At 36.1% G+C, this 17830-nt stretch overlaps 2 protein-coding genes across 2 annotated transcripts; both read left to right on the forward strand.

The window, feature by feature from the left end:
• Nucleotides 1-6514: 6514 nt before the first annotated feature.
• On the forward strand, nt 6515-7231 carry LOC126882599 (uncharacterized). Its single transcript, XM_050647572.1, has one exon. The coding sequence runs from the start codon at nt 6515-6517 to the stop codon at nt 7229-7231; it is 717 nt and encodes a 238-aa protein (XP_050503529.1).
• Nucleotides 7232-16715: 9484 nt separating this feature from the next.
• Nucleotides 16716-17525, forward strand: LOC126882600 (uncharacterized). Its single transcript, XM_050647573.1, has one exon. It carries the CDS (start codon nt 16716-16718, stop codon nt 17523-17525), a length of 810 nt encoding a protein of 269 aa, XP_050503530.1.
• The last annotated feature ends 305 nt before the right edge of the window (nt 17526-17830 follow it).

Raw genomic sequence — 17830 nt, forward strand, 5'->3', positions numbered from 1 at the left:
GTCTCCGTGGCACCTGGTGCCCATGGAGGAACTCATCTCATGGAGTTTTATGATATAATCATTCAAAATCAGTCAACCATTAGTCGGGGGGTTTTGGTGGTCGCTGAGCACGAATTTTATTACGGCGATGGTCTCCGTGGCACCTGGTGCCCATGGAGAAACTCATCTCCTGCAGTTTTATGATATAATGATTCAAGATCAGTCAATAACCATTAGTGGGGGGTTTTGGTGGTCGCTGAGCACGAATTTCATGACGGCGATGGTCTCCGTGGCACCTGGTGCCCATGGAAGAACTCATCTCAAGGAGTTTTATGATATAATCATTCAAAGTCAGTCAATAACCATTAGTCGGGGGTTTTGGTGGTCGCCTAGCACGAATTTCATGTCGACGATGGTCTCCGTGGCACCTGGTGCCGATGAAGGTACTGGTCTCCTGGAGTTTTATTATATAATCAGTCAATAACCATTAGTCGGTGGGTTTTGGTGGTCGCTGAGCACGAATTTCTTGACGGCGATGGTCTCCGTGGCACCTGGAGCTGATGGAGGAACTCGTCTCCTGGAGTTTTATGATATAATCATTCAAAATCAGTCAATAACCATTAGTCGGGGGGTTTTGGTGGTCGCCTAGCACGAATTTCATGTCGACGATGGTCTCCGTGGCACCTGGTGCCCATGGAGGTACTCGTCCCCTGGAGTTTTATTATATAATCATTCAAAATCAGTAAATAACCATTAGTCGGGGGGGTTTTGGTGGTCGCTGAGCACGAATTTCATGACGGCGATGGCCTCCGTATCACCTGGTGCCCATGGAGGTACTCTTCTCCTGGAATTTTATGATATAATCATTCAAAATCAGTCAATAACCATTAGTCGGGGGGTTTTGGTGGTCGCTGTGCACGAATTTCATGACGGCTATGGTCTCCGTGGTACCTGGTGCCCATGGAGTAACTCTGTAAAGGATTATCAACATCCAAAAATAAGGGCAAGGCATAGTCATTTAATTTTTAAAGGTCCTAGAAAAGCAAACACCACGTTTGTTTTTAATTAAGTAGATGACACAGATTTCTCAACACAAGTACACTAATCAGCAATAACGCTTTGTCAGCTTGTCAATATTATTGTAATTCACGGCCACGCTGTATCAGCATTCAAAACAACAGCACCTCACACTTTATTTATACATGCAGCAAAAGAAGCGTGATTCATTTTAATTCGATCTGTTATCAATTATCATTCGTAAAGCAAATACATCATCAGATGCTTATACCGTAAGCACACCAACTCGTTACTAATATATTTAGTAGTGTTCAATAAATAAGTATGAACAAGTAGTGTTTTATCAAACCAACCCTCACCTCCAGTTAATCAACACCCCGTATTTAACGATTTCTATTATATGGCGACCTAGAGAGACGAACTGGACTTCTGAGGTAGGGAATAGGAAAGATGGCGAGCTTTATAATAATTGTAAGAGAAGGAAAAAAATTGGTAGATGGAGTATGAGATGGATTTGGAGATAGCCGCAGGATAGAAATGGTAGATGTCGGCAGGAATGAAGTTCGGAGTCTTAGGACCACGCCCAGCTTCAAGAGGACTTGGAAAGCAAATGAACAATAGTGTAAACGTTAGTAACTTTTAAGCTATTTTTTTCATTGCATACAGTCTCACATACACGAAAATTTTTTATTAATATAACAAATGCATAATATATAAATATTTTGGAAATTATTAGAATTAATTTTTATTGAATATTGATAAATTAGGACAAGTTTTCATTTTTTTTTTAAGTTTTAGGGTATATTCAATAATCTAGTTTATATTTTTCATGGTACATACAGATAATTATTGATACTAAGTTTATTTCTTAATGAAAACAAATGAATTTTGTTTACAATTCTAATAGACAGAATATGAAAGCGTTATTTGCAGTCTATAATTACATAATATTTTTAACTGAACGAAACGCTATATCAGGCTTTTATTTGGCGTAAAGTATATTATGTATATTGTTGTTACCTGACCCTGAAATTACGAGCCAGAAATACATACATCAGGAATTGGCTGAGAAGAGTTTTACGCATTACATAAGATATAAAAAAATACTGAAATTATACACTAGGAAAGGTGAATTAGAAATACTTTTAAGGGAATTACGATATTGAAATCATATTACTGAAAATATATAAGAAACGGCAAAGAAATAAACGTTTTAAAGAAGAAGAAAGGAAAATACAAACATGATGGACAAGAATAAGTTTCACGGAAAATATGAGTTCCGATATATGGGACTGATGAATCAAGATTTAGAGATTTTTTTTTACCAAAGACAAGACAAAGAAACATTAAAGACGAAAATTAAAAATATGACTATGGAAAGGAAATTACATTATTTATATACAAGGATATACAAGAATTTTTATACAATGATTTTGTGAAGAAAAGAAAGTAATGATGTAAGAAGAAAAATAAAGACATACAAGTTATAATGACGTAAGGAAGTTTTATATAAATTAAATTAAATTAATATTTATTGACGGAAAACTCCATTTTACAATTAAAATTAAAAGTCAAAATTAAACATTGAACACAAGTTAACTTACATTACTTACAATTAAACTAACGACATCAAAAAATTAAAATTAAATTAAAATAATTCACTTGAAATAGTCCTTTTAAAAGCATTTAGTGTGACTCCCATGAAGTCTATATTTGGAAACTCATTTACACTAGAAACAATTTTATTTAAAGGCATATTTTCTGCATGACGTGTATTGCACGATCTAGCAGATAGCAAGGGACATCTTCTCAAATTCCTAGCTGGAACATAAAAATCTATTCGACCCAGAATGCTAGGTGCAACAATAATACCATTTAACACCTTAAATACGAAATTAAGGTCAAAGTATCGCCTGCGATCCTCTAGACGGTGCAAATGAAACATCTGCATGACCTGACGGGAATTCAATTGCATTTCTCTAGTACCTAATCTATACCGCAGATATCTAACGAATTTATTTTGAATCGATTCAATTCGATATTTGTGATTCTCATAACTTGGACTCCAAATCACTGAACAATACTCTAGTAATGAACGAACATAACTCAAAAACAATCTCACAATTACAGACAAATTATTAAAATCATATGACATTCTGATGACTAACCCTAATGTCCGATTAGCACACGCGCAATAATGGCATCATAATGGTCCACGAAACTTAGCTTACTATCCAGTAACACACCTAAATCCTTAATTACCTGAACCCTAGATAAATCCACATCTCCTATCTTGTATTTAAAATCACTGGTGGTCTTATTACGTGAAAAAATAATATATGAGCATTTCGAAGCATTCAATCTAAGATTATTTTCCTGGCACCAATGTACTAAAGAATCAAAGTCTCTCTGCAAACCCTCACAATCAGATTCTGACCTAATGCATTTAAATATCTTTAAGTCGTCTGCAAATATCAGATATTCAGATTTAAAGTTCCTACCAATATCATTTACCAAAACAACAGAAAAAGCTTAGGACCCAAATGGGAACCCTGCGGAACTCCTGACACGGCTTCAAATCCATTAGAAACACATCCTGCTGATCTTACTTGCAATGTTCTTCCTTGCAAATACGAAGTAAACCAAGCTAATAAAGAACCAGTGATACCAAAGGTTCTCAGCTTTGTAATTAAGACATGATCTAGCAGGTCAAAGGTCTTACTGAATATATCGGTGTATATAGAGTGCACCTCGTAACCCTCATCTATTGCTGTACCTATACTATCGATATACAAAAAGAGGTTAGTGAGAGTAGAACGTCCGCCTACAAATCCATGTTGGTTGTCCGTAATAATGTTCCTAAAACAATTATCCAAACTTGGCAAAACCATTTTTTCAAATACTTTAGATAAGGCTGACTGAATACAAACTGGCCGATAATTTTTGATATCACTATGATCTCCTGCCTTGAAAATAGGACACACAAAGGAATGTTTCCATCTGTTCGGGAAAATTCCCGTCTGGAGAGATTTATTAAGAACATATACTAATGGTTCACACAAGGACACTGCACTTTCTCTTAGGAACAAATTCGGTATCAAATCAGGGCCAGCCCCTTTATTGACATTTAATGACAAGACATTCAGTAAATTGTCAAAAGTGACTTCGAGGTTACTAATTTCCACCTCCAGCTGTTGTGAGAAAATTTCATTACTCTCCAGGTTATCCAGAGATTTACCATTAAAAGTGCTGTATACAGTACCAAAATGTTTCGCAAACAACTCTGTTATTTTTTGTTTGTCATTCTCACTTTCCTTACCTAGAAACATAGAGCCAGGGAGAGCACCATGTCCGTTGGTTTTATTTTTGATGAACTTCCAAAATTCACCAGCGTTATCATTTATTCTCACTTTCATCTTTGAAACGTAAGCATTGTAAGACTGCTCAGTGAGTGATGAGCATTCATCTCTCAAATTTTTAAATTCAATATAGTGGTGATACTTATTTTTAGTTTTATATTTTTTATGCGCAATCTTTTTGGCAATGACTTTACTCTTAAGTTCAGATGAGAACCAAACAGGAAAATTCGATCTTTTTACAGATATCTTTGGTAAAAAAAGTTCAATTGCGTTCCAAATAATGGAATAAAAAGCATCTAAAATGTCATTTACATCCTCTAAACAGTACAACCCAATCCAATTGATCTGAAGCAAATAATTATTCAAGGCACCATAATCCGCCTTGTGAAAGTTGTGATAAATGTTAGTTTCCAAACTGATATATTGATTATCAAATATTTATTTCATTACAAATACTTACGTCCTTTAAGTACAAAGGACTTGACATTTGGCGACGAGGATAATGGATACAAATATTACAGACACTACATCAACTACAACGCTTCCAACTACAGCCGGTACAAACACGAGTTCCTCGACTACAACTGCGATAGTTGCACCTGCTACAGCTCCTATTCATTTTACAAAAAATACTACAACAAAAACTACTATTGAAATTTGCCGAAAAATTTTTACAACTTTTGGTATTCCTAAAGTTTTTGTTACGGACAATGGTAGACAATTTGACTCTCATGAGTTTAGAACTTTTATGAAAGATAATGGAATTACACAAAAATTTACTGCACCCTACCATCCTGCAACTAATGGACAGAGAGAGAGATATGTCCAAATACTGAAAAAATGTTTAAGGGCTATGCGAAGTGAGGGAAATTACAGGGAGTTTGAATTATGTAAGCTACTTATGCAATACCGCAGAAGCCCACATACAGTTACAGGTAAAAGTCCCTCAGAACTTATGTTAGGAAGACAAATAAGGAATAGATTAGATCTACTTAAACCTTCGTGTAGTGATAGAGTTACCTATACTGATATGAGTCTAAGAAACTTTGATATAGGAACTAGGGTTTCCGTGAGGGATTATTTTCATTCTAAATGGCAATTTGGCATTATTGTACTCAGATTAGGGTTATTGCATTATTTAATTCAGTTAGATGATGGTAGAACATGGAAACGTCATGTAGACCAAATACAGCAAATTTAGGAATATACTCCATCTCAAAATAATCCGACATGTTACATTCCGGATACCATTACTCACAATTTGATTCCGAGGGAGGCATCAATTCTAGAGCACAGTGTCTCACCACCACCTACCGAAGTGATTACTGATGAATCCGAAATTTCAAACAATATGGAAAGTTCGAATAGTGTACCTTTTTTTTTTTTTGGATTGAGGTGGAACGCTCTTAGCAGACTAGGGAAGGTGTCCCTAGTACTGTTGGACTCGGACAGGAGAGGAGAACACGCTAGGGCCCACAGACCAGAGTAGGTCCATGCGTCCCGCGTGCCCCCCATAACCAGCCGCCTACCAACTAAAACCACCCCCTCTTCCGACCCGGAATATCCCTGGACGTGTTCATTAGTGAACGATACATGGGGATATCCCGCGCAGTCTATGTAAGTAGGGCTAAAGGAGAAGATTGGCATAAGCCCTTCTATACTATTCTCGCCTTCCTAGAAACGGAGAGGCGGATAGGGGGGAGGTCTTTGAGGATAAACTCATAAAAAGAAAGGACAGGCTCGCCTACCTAAGATCAGCAGACGGACAGGGGAGGTCTTTGGATAGTGAGCTGAATAATAGTGTATCTGGGGCTCAAACTGAAACTGAGGAACCCATTTTAAGGCGTTCCACTAGAGTAAGAAAACCTGTTACCAGACTGAATTTGTAAGTACTTTTACTTCTAGTTAACTTTTGTAATTCATGGTCAAGGGAGGAGGTGTTATGTTCGTGTAAAACTCCCTTAACCATGAATGTAGGTTGGTACTACTGTCATCTGAACGACAGCCGACAGCTGTCATATACTTAATACTGCGATAGAAAATGGAAACCATGTGCATAATTCTTTAAATTAAAGTATTTTACATCGAGTATTATTTCATTACAAATACTTACGTCCTTTAAGTACAAAGGACTTGACACAATCGAATTCGGGATAGAAATGGAAGACCTCAAGAAAAAAAGGACGCCTTTGAAGGCTAAAATTACAAGAATTGAAAACTGGCTCTCACAAAAGGCTAGTACGGAAAAGGATGCGCTACAATTTCAATTTCGGCAAACAGAATTAAAAACCTGTTTTTTAAAATATGAAGAAATAATGGATCAGATAGACGAGATTGATGAAGCCGGTACTGAAGCAGAAGACAGGGTGACAACTGAGCAAAAATATTTCTCTATTCTCGCGGGCCTACAGCGTAAGATGGACGAGTTATTGTTCGGCCCCCCTCCTCTTAGATCAAATAGCACTCAGTTAACTGTGGCCACTGCTAAGGTTAGGCTTCCGGAGATCACCATGCAAACGTATTCCGGGTCATTCTCTGAGTTCAACTCGTTCTACCAGCTCTTCGAGGCGGCTATAGTGAACAATGAAGAACTCAATAATGTGCAACGATTTATTTACCTCAAATCGTTCCTGCGAAATGAACCCCTCCAGTTGATCGACAACATCGAAGTTGTCGAAGAAAATTTCGATATAGCTATAAAAACTCTCAAAGATCGCTACGAAAACAAATCGCGAGTGATTAGCTTACACATTCAAAAATTGTTAAAGGCTCGATCTCTAGTTAAAAGTAATTCAAAGGCATTACGCGAATTTTTAACTCTAGCTCAGCAGACGCTGCTCGCTTTGAAAAATATGTCCGTACCAATTGAGCTTTAGATTTACTATTAATTGAAATATTTTTACAAAAATTAGATTTTGCTACACATAGGGCCTTTGAATATGATATTGGGACAAAGACCTTACCTACCCTTTCACAGTTTTTTAAATTTCTCGAGAAAAAGTGTGATATTCAGGAAAAATTAAATTTTTCAGACCATGATAAAAAGGTTAATAACAGATCTCAATCAAAAGCATCTTTCTTCTCATCAGTTGACCAACCATCACACTCTTTCTCTGATAATAATAATTGTATTTTTTGTAGAAGTAATGCTCATAAGGTTTATCAGTGTAATGATTTTAAATGCCTCTCTTTACAGGAAAAATTTAATTTTGTAAAAGGTAAGAAACTGTGTTTTAATTGTTTGGGTACTCGATCATGTACTTTGTGTGGGGGTCATCATCACTCATCCCTCCATGGTACCTCTGAAAATGTCTCTTCCTCTAGGAACATCAATAGGCAAGCTCTCTCTCTCTCTCTCGTGAGGGCAATGCTCAAACTCCTCAAAATTCTCAAGGTGCTTCTCGTGTTGTCGCTCCCATATCTACTCATCATTCTTTTAATAATCGCAGCCAAAATGAAGCTTCTACTAGCTCATCCAGACCTCCTTTAGATATGCAAAATTATCCAGATTCTCAGGCAGCCACATCTCTCTCCGCTTTATCAGTTAAAACTGATGTATTGTTGGCTACCGCTTTAGTAACAGTGTATTCGAAAGACGGCAGACCCATGCATGTCAGAGCGCTCCTAGATAATGGGAGCCAACATTCGTTTATCTCTCGTGATTTGGTTGAGAAGTTAAAACTCATCCCTTATTTTAAACAGCTACAGATATCAACCATATCCGAAAACACCTCACTCTCAAACGAAATGTTAAACTTAGAATTTTCCCCTATAATGTAAAGGACAGAAGTTTTAAAACTTCTTTCGCTGTACTCGATAGTATAACTTGTAGGCTTCCTAGAGCTACTATAGATAGAAGTAAAATAAAAGTCCCACAGGATCTCACTCTCGCAGATCCCTCGTATTCTGTTCCGGGTAAAATTGATTTGCTTCTGGCTGGTGATATCTATAGTGAATTATTGACTGATGGATTTATACGGTTAGGAAAAAATCTTCCCATTCTTCAGAATACTCACTTAGGCTATGTTATTTTTGGTACAATTAATCCTCAGGTTTTTCACCGTAATTCACATTTGGCTATCTCTCAGTCAAATGTTTCTCTCTTTGTTGAGTCCGAACCCGAACCCGAAGAAAATAAGTTGGATAAGTTGCTTCAACAATTTTTCGAAATTGAAAAGTCCCCCTTGCTAGTAAATTAACTCCCGATGAAGAATTAGCGGAACAAATATTTAGCAAAACTACTCTTGTGTTACCTTCAGGTCGCTTTCAAGTAAATCTTCCATTTGTCTCTGAAAACGCTAATAAAATGTTAGGTGAATCCTTTAAAATGGCTTTTAAAAGATTTATGAATTTAGAAAATAGGCTCTTGAAAAACGAAAGTACATATGCTCAGTATAAGTATTTCATTAATGAATATCTTCTTCTTGAGCATGCGAAAATAGTGCCTCTCTCTCTAACCAACGAAAAGTTAGAAAATAAATATTTTCTACCGCATCACTGTGTGTTTAAGGAAGAATCCTTAACAACAAAGCTTAGGGTTGTTTTTGATGGTTCGATGAAAAGCTCTAGTGGTTATTCGCTCAATGATATTTTACTCAAAGGTCCTACTCTCCAACCGGAACTTTTTGACATTTTGCTACGGTTTAGATTGTATTCCTTCGTTTTTACAACGGATATACAAAAAATGTATAGACAAGTTAGAATAAATCCTGCTCAAACCTCTCTTTTAAATATTCTCTGGCGTGACTCCCCTGAAAAAGACATTGAGTGTCTTGAATTGCAAACCGTCACGTATGGAACTAAAAGAGCTAGCCTTCAGAGTACTCGCTGTTTAATGGAACTGGCACAAACTCATCAGACTGAGTATCCTCTGGCCAGTGATGCTCTTCAAAATAGTTGTTACATTGATGGCATTCTCTATGGCGCTAATGATGTACAGACTCTCCTTAAAGCTCATAAGGAAATAACTAGTTTGCTTGGAACCGCTTGTATCTCTCTCCATAAATGGTGCTCTAACTCAGACTTGTTTTTAAAAAATATCTCTTCTCTCTCTTCGAACACTACTTATGTAATAGCTTTAGATAATGGCTTCAATAAGGTTTTAGGTTTATGTTGGAATCCTATTCTTGACACCTTCTCAATCTCTCTCCCAAATTTTACCCTAAAGGACTCATACACCAAGAGAGAAGTACTGTCAATGATTGCCCAAATATTTGATCCTCAAGGCCTAATTAACCCAGTTACAGTTGTCGCTAAATTAATTATGCAAAAAATTTGGATTTCAAAAATTAATTGGAACGATATCATAGATGCAGATACGTTGCATGAGTGGCTAAATTTTGTTCGCAGTCTCTCGCATTTTAAAGATTTAAATATACCTCGGTGTCTCTTTTTAAGTCAAGAAATCACTAGTGTTGAGATTCACGCATTCTCGGATGCAAGTTTAAAGGCTTATGGAGCTTGCATCTACCTACGTGTGATTTATAGATCAGAACAAGTATCTTGTTCACTTTTAGCATCTAAGAGTCGTGTCGCTCCGCTAAAACCCTTGACTCTCCCAAGATTGGAACTCATGGGTGCGCTATTGTGTAGTAAGCTCACAGCAAGGATTGCTAATATTATTGAAGAAAAACTCTCTCGCTTAGACTCTATAAATATGTGGTCGGATTCAGAAATTGTTCTCGCTTGGCTTCGTTCGCATCCTTCTCGTTGGACTCAATTTGTAGCAAATAGGGTTGCACAAATTTTAGATAATTCTCCTAACGCTCATTTGAGGCACGTACGATCCAAAGAGAATCCTGCCGACATACTCTCCCGAGGAATGCTACCCGCTGAAATACTTAAATCTTCTTTGTGGTTTCATGGTCCTCAATTTTTGAATCAATCTCGGTTGGATTTGTTGAAATACAATCCAAAAGTTTATACCTCCAAGTTACCCGAAGAAAGGGAAGTAACTCTTCACGTTCGAAATGATCAAATAGATTTTTTCACCTCTCTTTCTGATAGGTTCTCTAATTTTTCAAGGTTTGTAAGAACTTTAGCATTTATATTCAGGTTTGTCAATAATGTCAAATTGCCTTCTCGCAATTTATCAAATTCTCTTGAAGTAAGTGAACTTCAAAACGCCGAACTGAAGATTGTTAAGATGCTTCAGTATTCTTCTTTCTCGCTTGAGATTTCTGAGATTAAAAAAGGTAAAACTCTATCCAATAAGTCTCTTTTACGTTTAAACCCCTTTTTGGATGAAAATGAAATGCTGCGGGTAGGAGGTCGCCTTGGTAACTCAGACGTTACATTTGATCAAAAATATCCTCTTCTCCTTCCCTCAAAAAATCGTGTAGTACGTCTCATTCTTCAGAGAGAACATATCAGACTTTGTCACTCTGGTCCTCAAAATACTTTATCTCAAATTCGACATAAATATTGACCTTTAAATGGAATACGTGAAGTTAAAAAGGTCATACACCAATGTATGGTTTGTTTTAGGTTTAATGCCAAACCCGCTATTCAGATTATGGCAGATTTACCAAAGGAACGTTTGCAATCCTGTCGCGTATTCGCTCATGGATTAGATTTTGGCGGGCCCTTTCAGATTAAGGCTTCCAAACTCCGCAAAGCCCCTTTGATAAAATCTTATATTGCTCTGTTCGTTTGTCTATCGACTCGAGCTGTTCACATCGAAGTCGTGTCCGGCCTTTCTACAGAGACGTTTCTTCTCGCTCTAAAACGTTTTATTAGCCGTAGAGGCCTCCTCAGACTATATTCAGTGACAACGCTACGAACTTTTTGGGAGCTCGTAATCAGTTGCTTGAACTTTATAAGTTTTTAAAAGATAAAGAACACTCTCGCTCTATTAATGAATTTTTGGCATCATCCCATATTCGCTGGAAAACCATAGTTCCTCGAGCCCCTCATCATGGTGGCATCTGGGAAAGCGCTATAAAGAGCGCAAAGCATCATATGCGTAGACTCATGGGTGATATTAAGCTCACTTTTGAAGAATTTACCACTGTTCTCACTCAAATTGAAGCTGTGCTCAATTCTCGACCGCTCTGCTCCCTCTCAAATGATCCCTCTGATCTAACCTATCTGACCCCTGGACATTTCTTGATTGGACAATCTCTTACGTCATTTCCTGAAAGGGATGTGATCCACATTCCCGAAAATAGATTAAGTTTATGGCAACATCTCTCTAAACTCCAGCAAATGTTTTGGAAAAAATGGTCAATCGACTACTTGAACAGACTCCAAAATCGCCCTAAATGGTTTCTTCCTCATAAGAACCTAGAGCTCAACGATCTCATCTTGTTGATTGAAGACAACACTCTTCCTCTTTACTGGGCTCTAGCAAGAGTGATTGATGTCTTTCCCGGAAAGGATGGCCGAGTAAGAGTTGCATCGGTCAAAACTAAAGATGGAGTCTTCAAGCGCTCTATTAATAAATTGTGTCCTCTACCAAATGACTGTTTAAATTAAGTTAAGTTTAGTGTTTTCGCTTAGGAACGTTGTAAGTTGATTTAAGTTAGGTTAGGTTTATGTTAAAGCCAGTGTCTCAACGCGGTGGAGTATGTTGTGAAAACAACAGTTATTTACATTAATTTGCTTTTATAAAAATATCTCTCTTGTAAATATGTTGGGACAACCTGTATTGTGTTTAAAATATTTAATTCTCTGAAAAACTTGAGTGTAGCGTTGTGTGTTTCATAAAATAGACATATGGCTGCATTTTTATCGTTTCCGGGTAAGCAGGTCATTTTGCCAAAGAAGTGTAACATGTGTGTGGCGCTTTTCAGGGCGAATAGTGTAAACTATCAAAGATAATAATGCAGAGATTTGAATATAATTTCAGCAGTTTCTTTCTGCTCTCAGCGGTGAACACTCTGTTCGCTTGTGCGTCTCTTTTCGCCGTAAAAATACGCTCTCCTCAATAATTAATAGATTAAAAAGACTCTTACTTTCTCTCGTTCGCTATTAAGAATATAATTTATCGTTATTATGGTATTTATAATAGCCGTTTATTTGTTAAACTCGTTGTTTTTTGTTAATAAATGTTTTGTTCGCTGAATACCTTTATTTCTCGCTAATACACAACCCTTACTGTCGTGTTAATTAGTAACTTTAAAACCAAACCAAATTAAATATTAGAACCAGTTCTCCTAATAGTTCACTGTTTTGTATAATCGAAGGACAATTACATTACTTTGGGGACATGCGTATGGTCCAAAAATATTTACGTATGTCCAATTAGGCAATAGGTAAAATTAAACCCCTTTTGCCACGGTTGGGTGAGATTCAGTAAAAACTCACACCACTATGCGTGAATGAACATTAAGCTTGAGAAATTCCTCACAAGTATATATTTTGTGATCACCTCTACAGAAAGCACATGAGAATGTGGCAGATCGATTGGTAACAAAGGAACGAGTTTTGGATGACTTGTTAGAAGAATGAGAAGAACATTGTGATTTATCACTAGAATGCCTCACATGGTTTGTAGATTGCTCTATTTTTTCCAATACATTTGCTTTATTACTAAGAAATGTCATGAAATCTTGGAAAGAAGAATTTTTTGTTTTGTTTTTCTCCCAGTCATGGGCTGTATTTGAATCTAATTTCTCTAAAACTATGTAAGTGAGAAGAGAGTCCCATTTATCTACTGGTTCGTTAAGAGACTGTAACGAGCGCAAGTTGCTTGTAATTGTATCTACTAAATATCGCCAGGAAGAAGAATTTTCTTTTATTTGTTTTATATTGAACATTGATTTAATACGATTGTGGATTAATAATTCCTTGTTTTCAAATCTATCAAGAAGAAGATTCCATGCAACAATAAAATTTGAACTACTAACTGTTGGTGACTGAATAACTTTTTCTGTACTACCAGAAACGCATGACTTTAAATAGTGATACTTCTGTATGTCACTGATATTTTTGTTCTGAATTATTATTGCCTCAAAGGAATCACGGAAGGAGAGCCATTGGTCATAACTTCCGCTGAAATTTTGAAGATAAAGAGAAGGAAGAGTAATGCCTACAATATTTGTAGATTGCTGTGCTGAAGAAGAATTATGTTCAGAAGTAGAACTAGAATTATTAATTATTAGTTCGGCACTTGTTACCGTTGAATAGTACAACGAATTGAATTCTATTCGGTGATTTATTTCTTCTTCGGATACTTGATCCAAAGATGGTTCAATTTCACGTTGAATATCTTCAAATTCGCGTATTATAATCCGTTCTTTAACGGTAAAATATTGCAAAACCTCTAGATTTTAAAGAACCGCTTGGATTGACATACAATTTGGCAAACACATAGCTAACAAGTCAAAGAAAAAAAGTGATATTGTTCCGATATGTGCTTTTGTCCTGGGGGTGGTTTTCAGCCCCTATTGAGGGTGAAAAAATATTCGTCCAAAAAAGTCAGGAAATGGATAAACTGGCTAATTTTAAGTAACTTTTGTTCTATAGAGTTTTTTCACTAAGTCAATACTTTTCGAGTTATTTGGCAGTGAATATGTTCATTTTTTTAACAAAATAACCACGCTTTTAGACGGTTTTTCGCAAATAGCTCAAATAGTAAGTATTTTGTCGAAAAAACATTCTTAGCAAAAATATAGCCTGTAAAAAATTTAAAAAAATGGTGTATATATCACGTCTCTACACCTAGTAGAAGCAGAGTTATAGCTAATGAAAAATAGGTTCATATTCGTCAAATTCCAAATGGAATACTTTAACGTGAAATAACCAAAAATGAAGCACATTTCTGGGAAAACTCATTACAACTTATTTAAATTTTTTAAAAAAAGCTTCATTTTTGTTTTATAAAAAAAATTTCTAGCATCAAAAGTAAACAAGTTACGCTCAAAATAAAGTTAGTCCCTTTTGGTTTTGGTAAAAAATCGAGAAAATCACCCCCTAATTAGTATCTTAAATTAACTTAATCGGTACGGCTTCACAAGTTTCTTGACTCGTGTATATATTGTTTATATGATCTGTAAGTTTCATCGGTTCAGAGTCCTTATTATTGAAAGGGCTGTAGTTAAAAGGGGCTGAACGAGTCACTGATCACGAATGTATGCAAATTTAGAAACACCAAATCTTAATCAATTTTTGTCTAACAGAAAAACAAAAAAATACGTGATATTCAGAAAAACAAATCTGACTTTTTTGTTTTTTGAGATTTTTGGTATCTCTAACAATTTGTAAGTTATTTTGAAAAAAAGCATATTTTTCAAAATTTAAATTTTTAAAAATTTTACTTTGAAACCAAATTTTTTCAAAAATAAGCACTTTTAATCGATGAAACTTACAGATCATATAAACACAACATAAGTAAAATAATTTGTGGAGCGGTAACGATTAATTTCATTTAAGTTGCTAATTAGGGGGTGGTCTTCCCGATTTTTTTTTGCAAAAACAAAAGAGACCAACTTTATTTTGAGCGTAACTTGCTTAAATTTAATGCTAGAAACTTTTTGGGAAAACAGAAATAAAGATTTTTTTAAACACTTTAAAAAAGTTATAATAGGTTTTCCCCAAAAAGTGCTTACTTTTTTGGATATTTCACGTCGAAATATTCTTTTTGAAATTTGGTGAATCTGAATCTATTTTTCATTGTCTATAACTCTGGTTCTACGAGATCCAGAGACCTAACACGTACACCATTGTTTTTACTTTTTTATAGGCTATATTTTTGCTAAGAACGTTTTTTTCGACAAAATACTTACTTTTTGAGTTATTTGCGAAAAACTATCTAAAAATGTGGTTATTTTGTTGAAAAATGAACATATTCACTCGCAAATAACTCGAAAAGTGTTGACTTGGCGAAAAAGCTCTATAGAACAAAAGTTACTTAAAATTAGTCAGTTTACAAATTTCCGGACTTATTTTGGACATATATTTTTTCACCCCCAAGAGGGGGTGAAAGTCACCCCCAGGGCAAAAACACACATCGGCACAATATCACTTTTTTTCTTTGACATGTAAGCTATACATATGCCAAATTTCATGTCAATCCAAGCGGTTCTTTAAAATTTAGAGCAAAAACCGTGAAAGAATGTATAGGATTACGCTATAATTACTATTTCTGCTAATTTTATTATCTTATTTCTTTTATTATTTTTTCTCAAAAACCAAACAACGTTAGTCATTCGAAATGCACATTCAAATATAAAACATGGTTTTACCCTGTCACCATCTGTTTTCTCATCCACATAAAGTGTGTCAACAACTCACTATGCATTCGAGTGTTTTTTGTTGTAACTGTGAAAGCATACACCAGACCTAATAAATGATTTATTAGTCAGTCATCTGGTCAAAAGGGAAGAACGATAACAGTAATCGTTGTGGTACAGTCGAACCCGCTTATTAGAATAGCCTTCGTGCCAAGCAAAAATATTCTTATAAGCGGGATATTCTAATAACCGATCATTGATGGCTAGCTGAAATAAATGTACCGAATATACGTTATAATAGTACATACTATGTCAATATGTATATGCATATGGTTTTAGGTCTATTTATGTCAATAAAAATTTATAATCTATTTACAAAAATCATTACCAAACGATTAGAAAATAAATTGGAATTGGGTTTTAGAAAAGACTTCCGAACAAACGATCAACTATTGGTAATAAATAATCTTATAGAAAAATGCTGTTTCTAAGAACATCCAAGTGCGTGGCAATGTACCTATAGAAATTTGTAGACAAATGAAATTATTTTATGATCTTGTCGGCATGTGATTGAATTTTCTGTGGGTAGGAGCGTTTACTCATCATAACACAGTAATAAAGTGTTTATTAGGTAGGTACCTGAGAAACCCTAATAATATACAAAACGACGAACCGACAAACCATTAGATCAGGCAAATTTAAAATTTTTAGGAAATTGTATGTAAAAAGTTATTTGTTGACTTGAAAAATTTATTCTAAAAAGCGGTATTAGGTTACTAAACCATATTCCAATAAACGGATAAATTTATTAAAGGGTAAATGGAAATGTTTTGGGCCTCGAATTTATATTCCATAAACCGGGATATTCCTATAACCGGTACTCTAATAAGCGGGTTCGACTGTATTTCTTTTTAGTAACAACTCGACAGGCAGCCGCTTTGGGTCGCACCCAACGCTCTCATTTTTAACAATCGACCTTTCTTCCGAGAGACCTAAACAAAACACATTTTCGTTACAACAATAAAATTACCGTTTGTTTTATTATATCCATTTTTAATTAAATTCCGCCGTACACCTATCGGAATATTGGTGACCCCGCGAGTATTTAAACCGCCGCGAAAATTGAACAAAAGTTAGTGTTAATAATATATTTTTGCCGGTTAATAATATACAGTGAACATCGAAAATGACGGACGGTAATACCAGTGCCAACACCAGTGCCTCAGTCGATCGGATTTCAGTTAAAATCCCTCCTTTCTGGCCCAACGATCCTGAAATATGGTTCCTGCAAGTAGAAAACCAATTTACACTGGCAAATATAACAAGTGACGCAACCAAATTCAACTATATAGTTGCCAATTTAGACACAGCCTACATATTAGAAGTTAGGGACATCATTGTTTCACCACCAGCCACAGAGAGGTATGCAAAATTAAAATCAGAATTAATTAAGAGACTTAGTGCATCACAGCAACAAAAGATTAAAAGACTACTCGAGCATGAAGAACTGGGCGATCGAAGACCTTCGCAGTTCTTACGACATTTACAGTCTTTAGCAGGCACAACGGTACCGGACAATATTGTGAGGTCTCTGTGGTTAGGTAGATTGCCAGCGTCTACACAGGCTATTCTAGCTACTCAAGCTAAAGCTAGTTTGGACGCAGTTGCCGAGCTAGCTGACACAATATCTGAAGCGATAGCTCCTAGGGCCCAAATTTCAGAAGCTTCTAACGCTCTTGAAAGTACCATAGAGAAATTGACAGCCGAATTAGCTGAAATGAAAATCCAGCTATCTAGCTTGTCAAATGCTCAAGCACAAGCTAACACATACCGTCGAAACCGCAGCAACTCAAGAGGCAGACCTTATCCTAGAGACAGGAGCTACAGCAAAGAACGTAATAGTGACATTTGTTGGTACCACTACCGTTTTGGTGACCAGGCTCAAAAGTGCTCTCCTCCGTGCAAGCTCCAGGGAAACATCGCGGGCAGTCGGTAAATGCGGCTTCCGATCGAAGCCCAAAGTCTCGCCGCCTTTTCGTAACAGACTATGATACAAAAAAAAAACAGTTTTTAATCGACACCTGAGCCGATCTGTGCGTTTTCCCACGAAAATATGTACGGGGTGCACGCGAAAAGACTTCATACGAACTATACGCGGCCAATGACACTAAAATCGCGACATACGGCTATGTGAACTTGACATTAAACATCGGACTACGGCGTGATTTTACGTGGCGATTTGTACATTGATTTTACGTGATTTTACGTGGCGGACATTTCAAAGCCCATTATCGGAGCTGA

This window comes from Diabrotica virgifera, chromosome 3 (assembly GCF_917563875.1).
Source record: "Diabrotica virgifera virgifera chromosome 3, PGI_DIABVI_V3a".
Classification (NCBI taxonomy): domain Eukaryota; kingdom Metazoa; phylum Arthropoda; class Insecta; order Coleoptera; family Chrysomelidae; genus Diabrotica; species Diabrotica virgifera.